The 22,089-nt window shown below is 38.2% G+C and overlaps 1 protein-coding gene across 9 annotated transcripts in view; it reads right to left on the reverse strand.

Moving 5' to 3' along the window:
* Window positions 1-22,089, reverse strand: part of dlg1 (MAGUK family member discs large 1) — a 775,373-nt gene that overhangs the window by 245,736 nt on the left and 507,548 nt on the right. For 2 of the 9 annotated variants that reach the window (XM_074136773.1, XM_074136776.1), the window contains exon 2: window positions 13,689-14,103. The exons of the other annotated variants lie outside the window; for them this stretch is intronic. In XM_074136773.1, the coding sequence (XP_073992874.1) occupies window positions 13,689-13,820 (132 nt within the window). In that variant the 5' untranslated portion in view covers window positions 13,821-14,103. The remainder of the gene's footprint in view (window positions 1-13,688; window positions 14,104-22,089) is intronic. 9 annotated transcript variants of the gene reach the window in all.

The raw sequence follows: 22,089 nt of genomic DNA on the forward strand, positions 1-22,089 counted from the left end.
CGACCCCCTGGCTCAGATCGACCCCTTAATTTTGTTAAATAGACACCTGGGGGTCTATATAAACCACTTTGGCGACCTCTGGTATAGGGTGACCTAGGTACTGAACCTTAGGGTACTTGTCTCAAAATGTAGCCCCAGCACCGGAAACTATTTGAAAAGAGCGTGATTCTAAGTTGTAGAGGAAATCATAATTCAATGTTCAAACCGGGGGACAAAAATCGCAACTTAACAAAAACTTGGCAACACTTCAACCAAAATGCAGTAGTTACAAACGGACAGTCTGCCCACAAAGAAAACGCTAATCGGCTCAATTTTCTTGGAAAACCGCAGTAAGTATCCATTTCATTATAGGAGAATTTATTCAAGCACCTTAGGGTACTTGCTTCGACAATAATTACTGCAGTTCATTTCAGGAGCGGCAACCATTAACCATGTTAGCTAGAGTTTTAATGTCTTCTGCAAACTAGGACAGACGTGAGGGATCACCTCATCGAGGCTCCGGAAGTACCATGATCAGTGTATCGATAATTATAGTTAAGTACCCCCCCCCCACAATCCAGGGGCCACATAATGGCAGATATATGACTGTAGTGAACTCTAATAACTTTAAATTTAAATTCTGAGCTTGAATAAATTTCAGCAAGCTCCGTTTCCTTCAGGATAACTTTATTGTGCTTGTAAGGAGTTAAAGTTCAGGAGCTAAGCTACAACAAGAGCATCGTTCTCTGTACATCCTTCTTTTTATTCCTTGAATACTCTGCCTCTCCGTTCGACGTCTTGTTGTTTACTAATAAGGTTAGCTAAATACTAATCATGGCTTTTGGCAATAAAAAGATTCTGGAGCATTCCGGCAAATTGAGCACAGCTTCTAACAAATCACACAAGCAGCGCTACCATCATTTTTGTTCCATAGCCTTGTCAACACGCTTCCGTCAATCGGAAGACGACAGGAAGTGGTTAGAGTGGAGGGGGGGTATTTTTAATAGAAATTTTCTCCCTGAATATATTCTATGGTTTGCATTATATTAATGGATTATTATCCAGGTAAAATCTTAAGGTAGATACCAGGATGATCGATCTATGGTATCTGAAAGGATTTCAGGCTCAACTAGAGCACTAGTACTATTTCTGTCGGCTAGTGGGCCGCTCTAGCCTACAGCCGCATTATTCCATCGTTAATATCCTAGGAGACCAATAACCCGCGAGATGAAGAGAGAGAGTGGAAAGGGCGACGATGTAATTGGAAATATTTCAAATATGGCGAAGGCTGGAGTGAAGGTAATATTTCTTGCGGAGGACCATTATAACAGAAAATGGACCAATATAACTTACTCCTAAAACCATAAGGTTAGCAAGAGAGAGTAGGGTGCCTAAGAGGGTCCAGTAGCTGGTATCTTAATACGCGGGATAATACATGGACCCATAGAGCAAAGCAGGGGCATCTATACAGCATCTTCCTTCCACCTGCTGCCGTGCAGCACCTCATATAACACCACTCTGGGGGTAGAGTAAGACAGGGTTGGGAGAGAAGATGTTTTGTAATCCTGAGGCTTCACAGCATCCAGTAATCGCTTGTTAAAACACCGACAGGGAAGTAAGCAAAAATTATGTTTCATTAAAATGGCAATCATTTAATCTGAAACAACGTTAACAGAGTATCTCTCACTACAATGAAACACGTGGTAATTTGAAAATCGCTTTGACCAATCAGACGACTTTCTTTTATCCTTGTTGAACTTTTTACTAAACGCTCCATCAACAATTTAATTGAGAGCAACGAACGAATGAAATTTGGTTGGATATTTGTACCGTAAAGCGAATCTAGACAGGATGAGGCTGTGGAGGTGGTAGGAGGCGATATGCACGAGCTGGGGGCGTCATAGCTAGCTAGCTGAATGCATAACTACCAAAAAATGTGAAATATTTAAAAGAAAAATATAAAAAAAAGAATCATATATTTATAAATAAGAGAAATATTTAGAACATGACAGTGAACAAAAAAAAAGAAACAGTATATAAATAGTTTTATTTATATAACGTTCGTTATGACGCAAACGTTAGAAGGAGGAGACTTGAGGGATATCTGGAGAACTGGGAGAAAAGAGAAGAAATAGATGGTAGGATGCGGCTAAAAATATTATCTGCTTCATAATATTTTTCGCTCACCAAGAGAGAGAGACAAATAAATGAATTTGTAGAGAATGAGATTGAGGAGAGATGATTATTTCTTGAGAGGAGAGAATGTTCATGGGAAGGGGAAGGCGGCCAGAGGACCTGCAGTGGTACCACCTGGCGATAGACTTTCAAGAAATCCAGTTGGATGGCATGCTATCGTTTCCGCTAAATGATATATCCGGTGTACAGCCGTGTTTCTTAACTAAGTTAATGTTTGTAAAGTCTTGAATTGGGACACCATTTAATGGGGGTACGCTAAGGTTCCGGTAGCTCGATCTGGAGTAAAGCATAAACACACTATTAACTATTTCGTCGAACTTGGAGTTTTTAAATGAGAGAAAGATTGATTGCGAGGGTGTTGGATAGAGACATACATATCTTCACAGTTAGGCTTTCTGAAGTTATCCCCAACAAGAAGTTCCTAGTAGTATAAGTGGGAGAACCCGAGCATATGAATTGGAGGAGTTGAATTTTGAATTGGGAGGAAATGATCAAATTAGGGATTGACATTTATAGGGGGGGGGTGTAGGGAGGAGAAGGAGCTTATTAACATCAGAAAGGGATTACTCCCAGTTCAACTAACTGGTCCTCTCTGCTAAGAACTTGCCTAGGAAAGCCTAGATCTCTTACATGATGTGGCATGTTGTCATCAGAGAGTGGTTAAACTACCAGGGCCTGTTCTTCCTGAGGCTCCCTTGGTAAGTGTAGTAAGTAAAAAGTAAAGTAAAGTAAAGTAATTGCCTATTTTTTTAAGGGCGGAGCTTAACGTCTAACTACCAATTAGGTGTCGTGGACGGAGGCGACTCAAGCATACTTTACTGTAAATTGCTCTTATTAACCATTAAATAAAATCCAAGACCTAGACCTAAGGAATCGAATCTACTAAACCAACAATACATCTTAGCTTTGCGGGTCTAGTCTATAACCGCCTAACATACTTTACTATAAATTTCTCATATTAACCATTAAATAAAATCAAAGGCCTTGACCGGGGGAATCGAACCCACTAAACCAACAATACATCTTAGCTTTGCGGGTCTAGCCTATAACCGCCTAACTTAATTTACTATAAATTTCTCATATTAACCATTAAATAAAATCAAAGGCCTTGACCGGGGGAATCGAACCCACTAAACCAACAATACATCTTAGCTTTGCGGGTCTAGCCTATAACCGCCTAACATACATTACTATAAATTTCTCATATTAACCATGAAATAAAATCCAAGGCTTAGAGACCGGGAATCGAACCCAGTACCACAATACATCTTAGCTTCGCAGGTCTCGCCTCTAACCGTTCGGCTACCGTGGCGCCGGGAAAGTGTAGTAGAGCGTAGGAATGGAGGAGAGAGAGTTGCCAAGGGGAGAGGTTATCCCCGCCAGCTTCCCTAAAGAACCAGGACGAGTCATTTCACCTGGTTTCAATAGGAGAGCATAATATATCTAATCTAGTCGTCCTGCAGTACACTCTGTTTACATAAAAAATATAATAAATAAAATAACTAAGTCTGAATGAGACAGGAGTTCGTGACGGGCAGTCACGAGAGTCTAGACTTTATTTTGCTCGAATTCGGGCTATATGTAGTGATGAGAGCTGAATTGATGGTAAAAATAAAATCAGAATTTAGAGATAGTCTGATATGGAAAGCAAATAGTGCTAAATACCATTATTAAAACTGTTGTATAAGGGTTGATCATCAAAAACTGCACGAAAAAGCGTAACGTTGAAAAACACCCAACTTTGACAATTTTTTTCTCTTTTTCTATTAAAGAGAAAATTCCCAAATTTTCTTTAAATTATTGGGCAAACCCTCCTTTATAACTGTAATTTTTTTGCAACAACCCAGATCTAATAGGTTTCGAGAAAAAAGTTGCCGAAAATGAGCAAAAACGGCTTTTTCAAAAAATGTTCTTGTTCTTGTTGTTGTTGTTGTTGTTGTTGTTGTTGTTGTTCTTCTTCTTCTTCTTCTTCTTCTTCTTCTTGTTACCTTTTTTGTAAACAACGTATATTTACAAAGAATTACGAGTTGGATTTAGGGGAAAACGAATATATTAATGATAAAAACAGTATGAAATTTATTAATGTAATAATGATGCTGGGAGGTGCTCTGATTAATTTAAATTTTAGTGTAAACACGGGGACGAAAATAGACACTATTGTTCTCTCTGTAATCTTGGAGCTGTTGAAGATATCATCCATTTTATTGGAGAATGTCCAATTTTACAGGAGTTTAGGAGTACTTGGGAAATAGAAAACTCCAGAAAAGTGAGATTATTCTTTATTTGAATGGCCTTGATTGGTGCAAGCTGATATTGTATAGGTACACAATATCTCCGCTTGGAGTTATAGACAATTTTTAATAGATCATTTTAATTTTTAATTCTGAAATATGTTTAGTACCGAAATTTATGGTAATGTACGTAAGTTAGAGTCAACTCAGCAGACGGACTAAGTCCAAGCTCGAAGTCTGTTTTGTTTTGAAAAAAAGAAATGTTAGATTATTTTGCTTATAGTTAGGATAAATATCTTGTTTGTAAGTTCTTGAATGAACACATTTTTTTTTTTTTTTCATGATTTAAGGCGCGTCAACATCCAAGGTTATTGGCGCACCATTATTATTATTAGTTAAGAGAGCTATTACACAAATCGCTTGGACAATCCAAAAACTAACTATATGGGAAAAATTGAGTACTCAAAATGAGTTTACCGCCAAAGTTTATCCTTACACAATAATTACTAGCTCTAAACTATTCAAACTATTAACACGTACTTATGTTTTGGAATTGTTCAGACGTAAATTTGTTACTTATTCCAAGTTGTTAGCCGAACATTCAGAGAACTTCAAGAAAACTCTTTTCTTTTTTTCTCTTTTTTTGCAACTAGTTTTCCCAAGGAAAATCCTTACAAAGGAAAGCTGTTAGCGAGAGTATCACATCCAATACGAACTCAAGGAAGTCCAAGTAAGCACACTACAATAACAAAAGAAAAGTAAACTAAATAAACAAAAACAAAAGCCTGGATTGTTTCGTCTATTTTTATTATTCACAAAAAAAGTCGGAGAAGTTTGCAAACAACATTCTTTCTGACAATACGAGCTAGAAAGAGGTTAGTTAACCTTGCAGGTAGTGGGGGGGGGGGAGAAAGAGCGGGAAGAAAGAGAATGTGTAAGTTTTGGCGCGCACACTACAAAGGGAGGAGAATGAATTGAGAATGAGAGCTCAAGCTGTGATGAGCTTTCCAGCGCTTTCTCTTAGTTGAGCTTTTTGAGCTGTTAGCGAGAGAGTGCGGAGTTTACCGCCGGAAATAGCCGCTTGGAGGAGGTCAGAGAGTACGTCTTTTCCTGACCATGTCTGTGCGGGTAGCGTAGCTAATAATCGCAAGGGCAAATCGATCTATAATCGATAAATCTTCATCCCGCTAACATGGAAGCCATCGTGGCCGAGTTAGTCTTACAGTTCCTATAACTATTCCTATCCTACGGATACATGCCCAGGATTAGCCCACACGGATTCATTTTCATTACAAAACCAAAAAGAGGGAGAACAATATTCCCCGGAAATATGTGGATTAAAAAAAAAGGAGGGAAGAACAGAAAAGTATTAACTTTTTAATATGGAACGCTTTGTGCAATTTATTGCGCTCATAATCTGGAAAGCAAGACTCTGTTCTGGAAAGCTTTTTTTTTTTGGAAGCTCTCCCCCCCACGCCAAACAAAATTCAAAACTGTGAGGGTGGGCTTTATTAAAAACTAAGTAAATTTTCTCTCTGGGAAATTCCCACTAACAGCTAAAAACAATTTTCATTTATTCTAGTCACACTTTTAAATTAGGCTTTTTCCTGTCACGCTTCGCAGGTACGAGAAATATAATCAAGGAATTTTTTTTCAGAAGGGGGGGTATCTCCTCTAGGTATCCAGTACAATTTCCCATCTTTCTAGAAAGTGCCTAGATCACTGCCAGAGAATACACCTCTCTGGGGGTTGGAGTTGGTGGAAGAGGAGGCGCTCTGGTACCAGTGGATGGTGGTTTTCCCTAGCAGCCCGATGGTATATATTCCTCGAAGGCTTTGGTAGAAAGGTAGTTTTGGCACCAGCGGATGATGGTTATCCCTAGCAGCCCGATGGTATACTATATTACCCGCAGGCTCTGGAGGAGAGGTAGTTTTGGCACCATGTGAAATTTCCCGACAATTCGTTGCTCTACTACGTTGTGCACGTAGTATCATGTTTTCGGCAAAACGAAAAAACTAACACCTCTTACACAAACACGTCAGGTTCCGGTCAGACAGATTTCTCTACAAAAACACATGAGACGCTGCACAATCGAAAGAGTAGGGCTTTACGCTGCACAGCTGTCGGTCGTGTTAGGATTTGGCGTATGCATAGTTCTTCTGTAGCAGCATCAGTCTCGTTATTTAATAACCACACCTCGTATGAACTTGGTTGCTGATCCGCCGTAGTACTACACTTGGAAACTGGTTGAAATGGAATTCACCATACCAAACAGAATAATCAGCCACTAAAGGTGGAGGAAAGTTCGAAACAGGTCAGAGATAAAATTAACATAAAATCAGCTGATATTACGCAGTACTGACAACCTAACTCGTATTCAATACCAAGTTATTAGCCGTATTTAATTGTGCGAAATACGGTAAGGTCCTATTTCATTAAAGAAAATATTATATATATTTAATAAAAGAAGTTTAATACAAGGAGCTTAATTTAATATTGCAGTTTCATTAAGAAAAATAAGAAATCGTATTAAAGTTTTCCTGAATTTGTTTGGACAAGTTTTAGAAGAGCATTTCCGGTGTCTCTCTTCTCTTTTTTTTTGATATCTCGCTCTCTCTCCGTTCACCTTTACGTTCCCCAGTTCAGAATCTAATTACCCTTCTCAGTAAATTTTTATTAAATTTCCAAACAAACAGGAAATATTAATTGAGCCAGGTAGAGAAAAAAGGGAGGAAATAGAGTTAGTCAAACGAACACGTGTGTGTTACTACGTTCACTTCCTTGTTTTAAGCAAAGAATTTGTTTTGCTTGTAATAAATTGAATTAGAGGAGGGGGTAGCTAGAAAACGGAAACACGCAGAATGTTCAAAATTTGCAGTTCCTGTTTAGTGAAAATCTTGACTGGAACCCTCCCACGATATACTTTTACGATAATTTTCCGCACATTTTCATTGAAATGGGAAATTTTTGATACATATTTTTTCCTTAATTAACATATAAATACGGTGCGCTAACATTTCACTGAAATGCGAAGTATATGAGTTTGATTTCTTCAATCAAAGAACGGCAATTAGGCATCCAAACTAAAAGGCCAAGATTCTGAACATTCCTCTAAAGTTCTCTGCTTCACTGAATTGTACAGAATTACCATTTCTGTAATCTTTTAGTGAGATTTTGGTATTAATCGTCAGCTACACCGGAACTAGTGAATCGCTTATAAAATATCAGTTTAATCGTTTAAAGACTCAGAGAAAGACTCATTTTTTCATAAAATTGGATTTAAGGAGGGGTTCTGTAACGTCAAGCTTCCCTCAGAAGTCGCTGATGAAGCTGCAGTGAAGACAAATAACAGAAAAGTAAAAAAATTTGCTGATTTTAGCTACGAGGACGTGGAAAGAATGTTTTTTTCTTCTTCCACTTCCTATTTTCTTATTTATTAAGAAGGCTTTGGAAACAGTACGTCATTTCTGTTCCATATGGGTTCAAGGTTTACCCATTTCACACAAGTTACCATATGCCCTCAAAAAAAAACACCTTACTCTTTAGGATGTTGTGTAAGAGAATTTCGGGAGCTCTCACAGCTGTTATTTAAGAGCTGCAAACAATTCTCTAAATATCTCTCAGATAATAGGTGAAGCACTTTCGTTGTAATCGATTCTACGCGCGGTTGCAGTATACCTCTATTTTCCCTTAAAGGGCGGGGTGAGGGGGTTTTCAACATGGCGCAAATAATCTGCTTTTCTTTACAGCAGAGCTGTTTTCCTCGCCAGCACATTTTGATTCACCCAGTATTTTCACTTTTGGTAGTATCAGGTTAATGCTCGTGAAAAGCGAGGAGACAAATCGGCCGGAATTTCCATCTTTTGGCTCAATTTTGTTTCCTATAACCTTTGGCAACTTTTCGTGGAATTTATCTTTTCTTTTTTTATCGATAAACCACGAATGTTAAATTAATTCTAGCATTAAATGTTGCTTCGAAGTCTCAGTACCCAAAACGTATCGATAGAATCAATTTTCAGTCACTACTTCAGGAATCTTGGTGTTCTTCGGGGGGAATAATCGAGTCAAATACATCAATAACAACAAAACGTATCGATAGAATCAATATTCAGTTACTACTTCAGGAATCTTGGTGTTCTACCGGAGGGGTAACCGAGTCAAATACATCAATAACAAACATCCCACCCAATTGAAGCCAGAAGAAGTAGGGCTTTCTATAGTGGCGCCCCAAACGGCAGATTTTGTGTACAGTTCATGGAAAAAAAACAGCATCCCTCGCCTGAAAGGAAGAACTCCTCTGTATAGCCAGGAAACCAGTGATTAGTGAGATATGAATTTAAGAAGGAAGTCCTAGAAGAAAGGAAGGATTCCTTCAAGTTTCCGCTTAGTATGCTCGTCCGCTTAAGAGCTTGCAGAATACAAGGAATAACGCCGAGCAGCGACTTCTTTGTCTGCAATATCCTTCTACATGTTTCCTACGTTTATGTCCAAATTATTTGAATATCCTACAGGTAATTGTGCACTTATACTGCCATTCATGTGGCTAGCTTGACAGGTGGATAGCTATACAAAATGGCGCTGTTGAATACGAGACATCTTACTATAGTTCTCACTTAGACGTTCCTAAGATACTTTCCTCCCCCACTCCCTTCCCAAGACATTTTAATAATAGTTGTCATGAATCTTCCTTATAACACGCGTTATAACGCATGCGTTAGTGAGCGTGAAAAACGAAAAGGCAAAGTCAGAGGGCTCCCCTTTTCCAATGGAAAAAACCAACTAATTTTATTAAAGATGACACAAGAATATTAGAGTGAAAATCCGCACAGAGACGTGCTAGTCAATTTCTCCATGCTGAACAAGGAAATATGACGTCGTCACCCTGCTTACTTTTACCAATATTTATTACTTTAAACCAAGTGTAAGCGGCCGGAGTGTGTATACACGCGCGCGTATACTCCTTTTTCTGGTTTATTGGAGAAACGGTCTTGTGCAAAAGGCAGGGTGTTTGAAGGAAGTTATGAAGGTGGTAACAATGTTAAGGAAAAGTATGGTTTGACAAGTTTCCGGTTGCTTGGATTTAGTGAGCGCGAGTGTAACGAAAGATGCCAAAATTATTCGCGTCCATGCCAAACCATCCATCAATCTTTCCCCAACGAGGCGCCTTCTATTTTCTTTTAAGGAGAGCTGTGTTTTCCCTCTAAAAGGGAAGCTTTAAGGTTCTTTTTTCTTTTTTTCTTTTTTTGGCGTACTGCATCACGTGTATAGACGGAAAGAGAGCTGCATGCTTTCGGGCATGCGCACTAGAGAAGCAAGAGGAAATTTCGTAATATCTTTCATTTTCTCTCAATCTACTAGAGTAGAGCGGATTTCCGAATCTGAGTTTCCCACCGGAAAAACCGGAAAAGTAATTGTCCACCAAGTGACGCACCAAAAAAGAAAAGAATGCAGGAAGTTCTGTTTGACATGAATCGGCGCCATCTTGAACCCTGACTAGAAGCTTTTTAAAAGAAATCAGCGAACCGGAAATGCTACTACAACGAATCAAAATCTTTCAGTTTTGCAGAATTTCCTAGAAAAACGACTTTAACTTATTTCACTTTAACTTTTCCAACTTTACGGAACCATAACTTAAACTTAAAACATTTCCTGGAAAATTACTTCCTACGTCAGATCTGGGGAGGGGGGATGGCAGAGGTTAAGCTTCCCTCAAGTGTTAAGCACAATGAAAGAAGTCCATTACTTGTACAATACCTACAGAAATTCAATCAGGAAATATATGAATAAAATTCTCTGAGCGGAAATAACCATTTTATATAATAAATTTCAACGACATTTACGCACATATTGTTTCCCGGAAATATCATTACGTAAGAGAAAAATCCTTGTGGGTGTTCCAACCATATTTTTCGTCTTTTTCTTCGGATTTAAGTGAAAACTGAGAAAACTTATTGAATAAGCTGAACTTCCTTGACTAAATTAATGTAATAACGATTCCAATATAATAATGAGGGCATAAATTTCAAATGTATTCAAAATAAATAAATACAAATTTCGGTTTTTGATCCAATTAATTTCATTTGATAGATTTGATTGGTGCAGATGAAACGTTATTCAATTAATAATATACACAGCGTATGTAATTGGATATTAATATATCGCTAAATAATACTAATCAATATAAGATAGGAAATGGCCTGTCAATTGCAGTCTAACCGACAAGTTACTTAGTAACCATTGTTACTTAGGCTTTCAAAATTAACATTTATTGTGGATGAGAGATATTTGATTGATGTCTTTCTAAACATCGCTGTTAATTAAAACTAAAAGCAACCTAAACAACATAGGTATCTAATTAATTAAAGAGAAATTAAAGATTACTTCCTTCGCTGGCAGGAAATAGACGTGTGGATTGAAATCGCTGGAAGCTGAATTTTTATAGCCGGTCTTCATCCGACAGTAACACTTCACAGAGCGGATGGCTGTTAAGATTTTCTCGCAAATGGCGCTTAAACTTTTAAATAACAATGTTAGCCTACAACTTTTATACCTTCCAAGGAAATTCGATTAATTCGGCAAAGAGGAAGTGAATAGTCTCTTCTCCTTAAAGGTACCACTTTGGATATAAATAGTACACTGCCCTGTCATTCGCACAAGGTATTCAAGGAAGACTGAAAGTGTGGCCAACATTACGAGACTTAAAAAAATTCCCCCAACTGAATCATCACTTTTCACGCACCAACTTTTACGAACTCAAAACGGATGTTTATGGGTAAAATTTCAAAAAAAAAAAAAAAATCGAAATCCTGTACGATTACTGATCCTCCCACGGTAGAAGTGAAAGAGAATGTAAACAAGAGGTACAAATATAAAAATTTGTACTGATAAACGAGCTCCTGTAAACTCTGTATGCTCATGTAGGTCTGTTTGCTTCCGTTTAAATCCGTTTCACCTGAAACTTCATTTTTTTCGGGATTCAAAGGGAAGGGATTTATTGTTGTTCATTCTTTTTGGTGACTGATTCATAGTTTCAATGGGATGAAAAAATAACTGCCAGTTTCAGTCGTGATACATTTATTCTGCCGAGCTTTCGACCTAGGGACTACGTTATCTTCGAAATTTGTTACATTATACATAATCAATTTAATAGAATTATCGTTAACCAACTGTAAATATGTTCCACATCCCTGAAGATGACCTAGTCCCTAGGTCGAAAGCTCGGCAGAATAAATGTATCACGACTGAAATGGCAATCATTTTTTCATCCTATGGAAGGGATTTATTTAGCCACATTATAGTGCGATATACATTACTAGATCCTTTAACACACATAGTAACCTCACTATAGTTTTACAATAATGTATTACGTTACCCACTTAGTGAGTGCAATGCTACTAAGACGGTATTATTCTGTTCTGATTTCCGGCCATGTAAAGTCACACCGCTTTATTCTTTTCTTACGTGACATCTAGGACACTCTATAGATTTAGTATTCTTACCCGAGGATAGAAAAAGGTTTCATCTTTTCAGCTTTACATCCTTGGGCCACTCAGTCACAGGCTATTAAGCCCTCTTTTAAAAAAAAGTTCATTTATTTATAAAGAAAGTAGATTAAAGCCAATTACCATGTGTTCAAGATTCAAGAGAACTTTGTAAGCTGCAGAAAGAGAAAGTCATGCGAGTAGTCATGAAAGATTTAACCAACAAACCTGGTTCAGCTTTATTGTTTGAAAGCTTAACTGGAAAGTATAATCCACCTTAGCTTGAAAGGCAAAAAAAAAGCTGAACGAAAAATAAAGATTTACAGAAGTGAGTTGGCAAGCCTGGTTTTATGACGGCAATGATACCCAGCTGACTGAATGATAGAATGAGAGGTAAAATGAGAATGCTAGTCTAATATTCAAATGATCTCTCCCCCACCCCTCCTCTGTTCCAATGCCCAGAACAGGGGCATCTCTACATCCTCTCTCTGCATAAGAAATCATCCATTCTAACTTCAAAATCTCAACGACTCTGCCAGTTTTATTTGCAAGTCTAGCAGCACTCGTTGAAAGAAGGAGAGTGAGAGAGACCGCAGAACGAGATGTTCGAGGATGGGATAGACAAATGTGAAGTACTTAGCTCCAAACGGAGGAGAATCACCGAAGACAAGAAGAGAATTTGTTATCCAAACCAGAGCCTGCTTTCTAGTGGTCTGGAAACAGGTGGGGCATTGATCCCGCCTGCTTACACTTCCCCCAATGGTGTGCTTATATCCAAGATTGAGCGCAAGATTTAAGCAGACTTTTCCTCTTAAAAAAAAAAAAAAAAACAAGCGCAAGTTGGAGGAAAATTCAAGTACTGAATTTTTTAGTGAAGCACTTTGAAAATAAAAGCTACAGTAAAAAGTAAAGTAATCGCCTATTTTCTCAGGCTTGGCTTAACGTCCAACTACCAATTAGGTGTCGTGGACGGGAGGCAGAAGCTCATACTTTACTATAAACAATTTTCTTCTAACAAATAAAAAGTAGTCAAACGCGGGTTTTGAACTGGGGATCTCCCCATTTACAAAGCCACGCTTTATTATCTAATTATCAATCGCCGCCCCACCAGCTACAATTTTTTTGTAATGAAATTAATTTGAATATCCTTAAGTTATTTATGGTAGAAGTGAGGAAAAGTGTGCTTCTTTTTTTTTACACGAGTTCTGATGATGCCCATAAGAATGAAACCCAGGACTTGTCATACGCATGAATGGGGACTAAATCTTACCACAAAAGCACAGTTTTAATGCTCCTATACGCCGAACTACCAACAGACCAATAGAACCTTCTGAGAGATAGTAGGATTCGAAGTCTAGGTCTGGAAATAACCAGAGATATTCCTTTCACGATAAAAAGGTAGAATAATTGGCAATAATAATATTACTGTAGTTAGTAAATGAAATTACGATCATGCAAATTACGATGTTTGACCTTGAGAAGAAAATATTAAGTTCTATGAGCCAGAAAAATTGTTTTCAACAAGAGGCTTTATATTTGGACTAAGAAACTTTTGGCAATGCCCTTTGTGAGGTCTCAGTGACCGCCAGTGCCTTGCTCTAAAAGGAGAAAAGAATGCACCTAAATCCAGATAGCAACAGGTAGATTGGAATTACCGAACTGAAAGAGGCATCATGTTCAAAATAAATTGTAGCCTTAGATGGAATTTAGATTGATGGTGGTCTTAATGGTCTGGAAAAGGAAGACATTAAAAAAAAGAAGCTGTACAAAACAGAAATAGATAAATAATTGTAGAACTTACCCGTTGCGCTGAGCTGGACGTATACTCGGTGAGCGAGAACGTGTCCACTATTGAATGGAAACGCACCAACTTCTTGGACTGAGAATGACCGACTCTTTTGAGCGGACACAGGGAGCACATCTCTGGCGGCATATCATGACTTCACCCGGGATGGACACACTTCTAATCGCGCAAGTACACTATTTGTCTTCACCCTTCTTTTGGTAATTTATTCTTTAAAAAAAAGAGGGAAATCTAAATGGCACAGAACACTGGAGACTTTAACGCTGCGCATGAACTGTAAGGTAATCCTGGTTTAGTTGAGAAGTGCGCATCTAAGTCTAACTGTCCTCACGAATTAAGGAGGGGAAATGATGTCCCCTCCACTCATTCTTTTCCACTCCAGTTACAAGGTCAGCTATTAATTGTAACAAGCCTAAAAAAATTCAATTATCCAAGTAAAAGTACTGAATTTAAAAAGTATAAAAAATAAAGACAAAATAACGTCCGCCATTCTTTTCTTTAATTTCTTGGTATCACATCCCTTGAAGGGCTACAGCCTCCTTAATTTTCCAATTGAGGTTTTCGAAAAGTATTAAGGTATTGCACGGTAGGGTTGTCGGCCCCTAAGCCCAACTGCAGAAACAATAGAAGACCTTGGTTTCAAAGGGTTTACTCCTTTGAACATATGTATATCCTAGGGCAGTGATGGCGAACCTATGACCCGCGGGTCAGACACTGACCCGCGCAAGCTTTTTCACTGACCCACACAATTGCTAGGCAACTATTTGTTTATTTACGCGGGTTGATTTAGATTTTGCTAATTATGGTGGATAACTTATATTCTATCTGTATTTTTTTCAATCACGCATTGACACAAAAGCAATTTAAATGCTATCTATAACCTTTAGTTTGATCATTACAGTTCAAAAACGCAAATGATGACAAATGCTTTTTGTAGTATTTTAAATAAAGCAAAAGTGTTTACAAAATATCAAATAAAATGTATAATTTTACTCATATTTTGTTTGTTAAAAAAAAAGCGACAACCCAAAGCAAATAACCATATTTAGATTTTTCTTCAGATAAAACACACATTTGTTCAGGTTTTGTTCAGTTAAGTTTGTAAAAAGAGACTTCCATAGCACTTGTTTCGTCCCGTTTTACCCGTTAAGCCAATTGAATTTTAAAGATGTTTAGTTTAGTTTTAACTCTTGTGCAAATGGGCATTAGTGACCCAAGAGCTAGTACTAAAAAAAAAAAAAAAAATGAACAAAATTTGACCCACGTCTCAAAAAGATTCGCCATCCCTGTCCTGGGGTTGTCTAGTGTATGTACTAGTGTAGGTGTATTGAGTCCCTATTGTACAAGGCAAATGCATGGAATACTGTGCTAGGAACCCGAGGGAATTGCAACTCCCGGGAAGCTGCATGCAACAGACACTCCCTGCGGGGTCTGTCATTAGTACAGTAAATGTAAGCTAAATGTAAGATATAAGGTAAGATAATAAGGTAAAGTGCTCCTTTACTAAATCGATTTTTATTCTTTTTTCGATTATATACGATTAGAGACTCTATTGAAACGAGGTTGTGGTTTGGCTCACCAATAAATGCACATTTTAAAAAATAATGTAAGTACTTATTACCCAATACCTATTATTGATTAGATATGTATCGATAATTGTTTCGAATAAAATTAGGTAACCGGAAGTGCCCACTCCACCGAATAGATTTTTCTTAGTTTTTAGCGATTTTCTTTCCGATTATCGATTGGTAGAAAATGGTCATTTTAGTAAAAATTCTAAGTTACAAGAAGATTTAATTACGTCAACTGCGGTAAGAGGATGTCGTGTGAGTGGTTCACACCATATTTGTTAAAAAAAAAGTCCTCCATTTCGAGTGAAAAGGTATCTCGTAACCAAATTTCATCTTAATAGCTTCCGGTTCTGTGTAGATGTCTGTCTGTGAGTCAGGTTCTGGTATTTAACGGATATTACATTAAAAAAAAAATTGAACTTACATCTGAATATCTCTAAAGGAAGTAAGTATCTTGAGGGTGAGAGGACGTTGAGATAGCTGAAAGGAAGTTGAGACTACTTCGCGTGACGATAAACAATAGCAATGAGAAAGAGAGACTACTTCGTTTTGTTTGTCAGTTCGTTTAGGACACAACCATCTATTATCAACATTTTCACAGAGAAAACTTAACAACAGAAGGAAGTTGACCGCCATAGAGGTGAAATCTAAGTTCATTTTCAAGAACAAAGCAAAAAAACAAGAATTGGAATTTTGAAATTGCAATCTCCAATACGATTTTTGAATCATAAAAGGAATTAAAACTTAAGGACTTAATGAACGAAAGGGAGCCACAAATTTTGTAAGAGAATTGATTGTTTCATAGTTTCTTTGTGCGTGGTTATTTAGATAACTATGTTCTTGGTTTTTGAAATGTTTTTAAATTCAATTTCCGGGCCTCGTGTTGATCTAGAGAATTCTTCAAACATTTAAATTTTTGAAAGATGCCATCCATGTCTATTTGAATAAAAAATTCCCAGAGAGTTGGAGGGGGAGAGAAAGAGTGACCGATATCTAGAAATCACTCTTTCAGATTCAAGGGACTTGATAACCAAAAAATTTTCAGAAATATACACTCTTTACAATGAACAAGGTAAAACAGAGATGCCCGCACTATCTATTAGCAGCGGCTGGAACTAAAAGCTGGGAAAGTGTAGACAGGATCAATGTGTTAGAACGAAACAGAACTGACCTACAGCGCTAGTGTCCTGGTTGAAACCTGATGGTAGAAACATTTATCAAAGTTTTTAATCCAGGATCAAGGCCAGAAGACGCAAACACTATTTTCAACTCCCACTGTGCGCCGCCCCGGGGAGAAGCCCTCTTGACCTGCTTTAACTAAAATACTCGTCGGCAGGTTGAACATGTTTGAACTTGCAGCTCCGACCTACGTATCTGGGGGCTTTATTTTTATCGCTTTTTTAACAGGTTTATTTGGTGAAATATTCTATTATAAGGTCAATTTTATTTCAAAAAGCAGTGGGTCTAAAACCTTTCTAGAGTTCTGAAGCTAAATTATGTCCTAGTTGTGGGAAAACTTCAAAAACGTTGGAAAAAGTCAGTAAAATTATTTTCAGGAAAAAATGTATTCAGATGTAAGCAATGTAAAAAATGTACGAGATACCTGTCATCAAAAATAACATTATTTATTTACAACCTGTACACAGCCACAACATGTACTCGTAAATGTGGTATCTTATTTTTATTTTATTTATTTATAATATGTAAAACCTTTTGGCCTACAAATGGATGTAAATGTGTTCTACATTGAGCTGGACACAGTCTGTGCGCTGAATCCTGATGAATCCAGCGCCACAATCCAGGGGAGGCATGTTGAGAGGGACCAGCCAACGCTGGAACTCTCTGGAGGTTGGAAGGAAGGTTTGGATTGAGATAAAAGATCGCGGGGACCAACGTCATTTCCGGCGTCCTGATGGGTTCTTGTAGATGTGTTTTCGGAAAAATTAGTTTAAAAAAAAAAAAATGGCAGACTTAGTTTCGATGTCAATTTCGATCAATTGATTTTGACTCGAACGTAATTAGTGCCTGTTCTGTAATTAATTTGGCTTGAGTAACTAATCTAGAGTTATGTTTCATATCTCTTAGCTTATGTTGCATCATTCTTCTTTCCGGAAGTCGTGAAGTATGTCCAGTGTATTGTGGTTAAACAGTCGCATATTTTACTCTTCCGGAGCACTTCCGGAACCGGAAATACAAAGTTGCTAGATATTTTTTAAATTTAAAAACATAAAAACGACTTGCGTGAAGTAAGAAAGTAGAACTTGATTGAATGTAGTCTTTGCTTTTTTTAAGAAATATTTGAAAAAGGGCGCAACATCAAAGAACCTTTGCAACTAAACTATAGTATATCAGAGAATAGACACTTCACTATACAGCCTAATCTACACCCAACATCTTATCTAGTCGAAACTGACCTATTAATTGCCCTAAGCCGTCTTTCCTTTTAACCTAACCCAATAACTTTTCCAAGTTGTAGTTTGAAGAAAGAAAATTCATTTAATGGGAAACAGAGTAATGTAAGTGTTCATATTAGATCTTTGGTAAGAGACAGGATTAATAAGGACATGGAACAAACGATCCTAAATGCAGGAAGCGGAAAGAGCTATTACATCACAGTAGTTACTTTACATTCGCACTAAAAAAGAAAGTAAAAAAGTAATGTAAAGTAATCGCCTATTTTTATAGGCGGGCTTTACCTCCAACTACCAATTAGGTGTCGTGGACGGAGGCGACTAGCAAACATACTTTACTGTTAATTTCTTTTATTAACCATTAAATATAATCCAAGACCTAGAACAGGGGAATCGAACCCACTAAACCAACAATACATCTTAGCTTTGCGGGTCTAGCCTATAACCGCCTGACACACTTTACTATAAAGTTCTCATATTAACCATTAAATAAAATCCAAGACCTAGAACAGGGGAATCGAACCCACTAAACCAACAATACATCTTAGCTTTGCGGGTCTAGCCTATAGCCGCCTAACATACTTTACTATAAATTTCTCATATTAACCATTAAATTAAATCCAAGACCTAGAACAGGGGAATCGAACCCACTAAACCAACAATACATCTTAGCTTTGCGGGTCTAGCCTATAGCCGCCTAACATACTTTACTATAAAGTTCTCATATTAACCATTAAATAAAATCCAAGACCTAGAACAGGGGAATCGAACCCACTAAACCAACAATACATCTTAGCTTTGCGGGTCTAGCCTATAGCCGCCTAACATACTTTACTATAAAGTTCTCATATTAACCATTAAATAAAATCCAAGACCTAGAACAGGGGAATCGAACCCACTAAACCAACAATACACCTTAGTTTTGCTGGTCTAGCCTATAACCGCTCGGCTAATGTGGGTGCCTATTTACATTCGCACTATTCAGGAAATTGAAACTAATCATGAAACAAAATCAACAAGTTAAAAAATAGATTTTCCAAACATTATTCTTAGAGAAATCTGTACCGAATTAACCTCGCCGGAAGACAGCGATGTCGTCAAACGGATAGTTTAGTTAAATGCAAACATTATGTGTACAACTTCCTTTACCAAAATAGAACAGTTAGAGCGGTGGGCGGGGCCGGCAGTACAGTTGGTAGCGGTTAAACAATGCACTGAACAAGAGAGATAATAATTAACATTGTTTCACTAACACACGCCCGATGTCCACTGTATAATAGTAGTAAATCTCCCATTCATGTGCTATGCTGAGCACATTCTTCACCCATACACGCACAAACTAAACTAATTGCTAACATTCTCTAGCCAAAAGTCTTTATCATATGATTTTGAATAGCAAACTCGCTTAAGGGTCCCAGTATAACTGGAACTCGACCTCAATAATGGCACTTTTGTAGGCAACTTCTTGACAAGATTTAGGTGAGCTTAAACAGCAAAATCGTCTGAGAAATAATGGAACTTAATTTAATAACTTAATATTCACAAGAGTCTCTGCACAGTTGATGAAACAAGCAAACAATCTGACAGTGAATGAAGTACACGTTCTAAGTATTTCAAGTCGTCTTAGAGTTTAAATAGCTACTTTAAAAGATCAAATATAGTGATGCTGTTGGATGAAATAATAGAGCACTGGAGTCGCACGGGTTCGAATCCAGCTGTTGGCCCTTAGAATCTCTCTTCCTAGCCGCTTCTTAAAGCTCACTGTCTGGTGATGGACAGTGTTGTGTGTAACAAGAGAACACTGCCTGAAAGACGGCAGTGCACCAGAAAAAGTTCCGGACGCCTAGAACCTCAGATGTAAAGTAATGCTTATTATTTCATACAGTGGTTGTCCAACTACCAATTAGGGTGTCGTGGACGGAGGCGACTAGCAAACATACTTTACTATAAATCTCTCATATTAAACATTAAATAAAATCCAAGGCCTAGAGACCAGGAATCGGACCCACTAAACCAACAATACACCTTAGCTTTGCGGGTCTAGCCTATAACCGCTCGGCTTCCGTGGCGCCTTCACAACCTCAGATGTAGACGCGCCTTAAAATCAAGAATTATAGTAACAATTAAAGCCTAAAAAGAAAAAAAAAGAAGGTCGACCAAGTCCCAATCACATGAAGCACAAAGCGCACATCGACAAGTTGGAAGAGGCAACCGCCTGTTGGAATTCTCACCCTCTCTCTTACACACACAGAACCAGCTGTGCCACAATTTGTAGTCCTTCCAAATTAAAAGAGGCTCGCAGCTAACAGCTGCCAATGGCTGGATGCCAAATTTCTGAGTCTTACAAGCAGCAACATTTCACCTGGTCACCCCTTATCTGTGTTTGACTTTTGACTTCAATCTGCCCCATCATATATTAATCAGATGACGAATGCTTCATCCAATCTTCTTCGGGTGGCAGCTTCGTCCAATCTCCCAATGATTCGTCCCTCTGCAGTCAAAATATTGGAAGCTTTAAAAGTGTAAAATCCCTAATTTGCCCTTATCTTTGGGGTAATTTTTGTGAGCCAACTTAAAAACCCAAACAATTGATCGGAAAAACAGTACTTCCGGTGGACAAATTTAGAACTAAACATTATTGTGGCGCCCTCTCTTAGCACTTCCGCGAAATATAAAATTGCATCTACCAGTGATTTTTTGCGTTTAGATACGATCTGGAACATTCACCCGCAAGACTATTAAAAAAAAAAAGAAGCACTTTTGCGAACTCGAGAGAATTATACATTACATTCGAGCAAACATAATTGAAAGATAAAAAAGAACAAAATTATAAATTATATTAAAGTTGTTTAGGGTGGGATGACAAGAGGTTCAACAAAGAAAAGTAATTTGTAGGAAAGGCGCCCTTATCACATTTAATAAATGAAAATCGATAAGCAATTGTGTAAAGGACAATCGAGTTGCTTGTACTACTGGTCGAGCATTACGGGCGATCAGCATGAGAAAGGAGACACCAAGTGGAAGGGGGAACACACAACTCCTTGGGTATTGTCTGCCAAACGGCTTAACTTCCACCTTCCATGGCGCTAAAAACGGGGATGGGTCTGTGCCACAGCCAGTTCTCGGATAACTTCTCATTTTGCCATTACAATGAAGTTCTTTGGCATTCAATATCTTAGTTCATATTGTATTGAATACAATGGCCTAGTAGAAATATAGTATTAGTTGTCTGGCGGGCCAAGAACAGAGAATGGCATTGAGCAACGGAAGAGTCAAGTGGAAATCCCGACGACCACGACAAACAGCTATTGGGTACAGCTGGAGCAGTCCAGGTGCTACAGACTGATCTGGCCGTCATAAAACAACCAAAACCTTTCTATTGAAAAGGTAGATAGATGCTCTTTCTCAAGATTCACCCGATCGTAAGGCTGCTTTAATCTGTGAATTTAGGATAGATGCAGACCATTTAATTGACCAATCTTACTGTAGCACATTCTCTCATTGCCCTAATCCTTTCGAATTGTCTCTCGCCTCTTCTACAAAATTCCTTACACTCCTCTACGCCTACTGTGGCGCCAATGGCCTAGATCTCCTTCAGGACTGACCGGTAAAATGGGCAACACGTGGAGATTTACTCGTAATTGGCCAATCTTACTGTAGCACATTCTCTCTTGGTACGGAAAACCATCTTCACTTGGAATGGTGTAGTAAGCCCAAGCTGAAACCAGGAGGGTGCGGAGAAACCGTAAGTCATGAGCTGGGCAAGGCTGGACCAGTGTGACCATTCTAGGCCTTAAATAGGGTGACATAGACCACGGGATCGTGAGCCACAGCCAGCTGGAATACTGTCTCCAGGCTCACCAGAGTTGAGGAAAGGTTTCGTGGTGGTCGAGGTATTGCAATGATGATGGGTAGAGTCCCCCATGATCTATTGTGTGGGAGGAGGATGGTTGGTTTGCCTTCGAGAATAGTCACGCCACCTTCCTAGCCCTTTTTGTAGCACATGTAGCACAATCTCTCATTGCCCTAATCCTTTCGAATTGTCTCTCGCCTCTTCTACAAAATTCCTGACAATCCTCTACGCTGACCGAGGCGCCAATGACCTCCTAGATCTCCTTCGGGATTGACCAGCAAAATGGGTAAAACGTGGAAAGATGCTAACCAATTCGTTGAAGCCGAGTTTTCGATTTCCGTGCAGTAAATCCAAAACGGTATTTACAGATTTATATCGAAGAGGCAGTGCTGCCCAAACGAAATTCTAAGATTGCACTCTCATGCAATCTCTCTTTTTTTGGAAATGTTGACACCCAGCCGCCGAAACAAACAGTGAGCAGAATTTGAAGGCAGCCTAAAAAAAAAAAAATAAATTTAAAAATCCAACAGACCATGAAGAAGAGAGTATACAGAGTGAAATGA

Source organism: Rhodnius prolixus, unplaced genomic scaffold, assembly GCF_049639745.1.
Source record: "Rhodnius prolixus isolate KJV_2025 unplaced genomic scaffold, Rpr scaffold_5, whole genome shotgun sequence".
In the NCBI taxonomy this organism is placed as follows: domain Eukaryota; kingdom Metazoa; phylum Arthropoda; class Insecta; order Hemiptera; family Reduviidae; genus Rhodnius; species Rhodnius prolixus.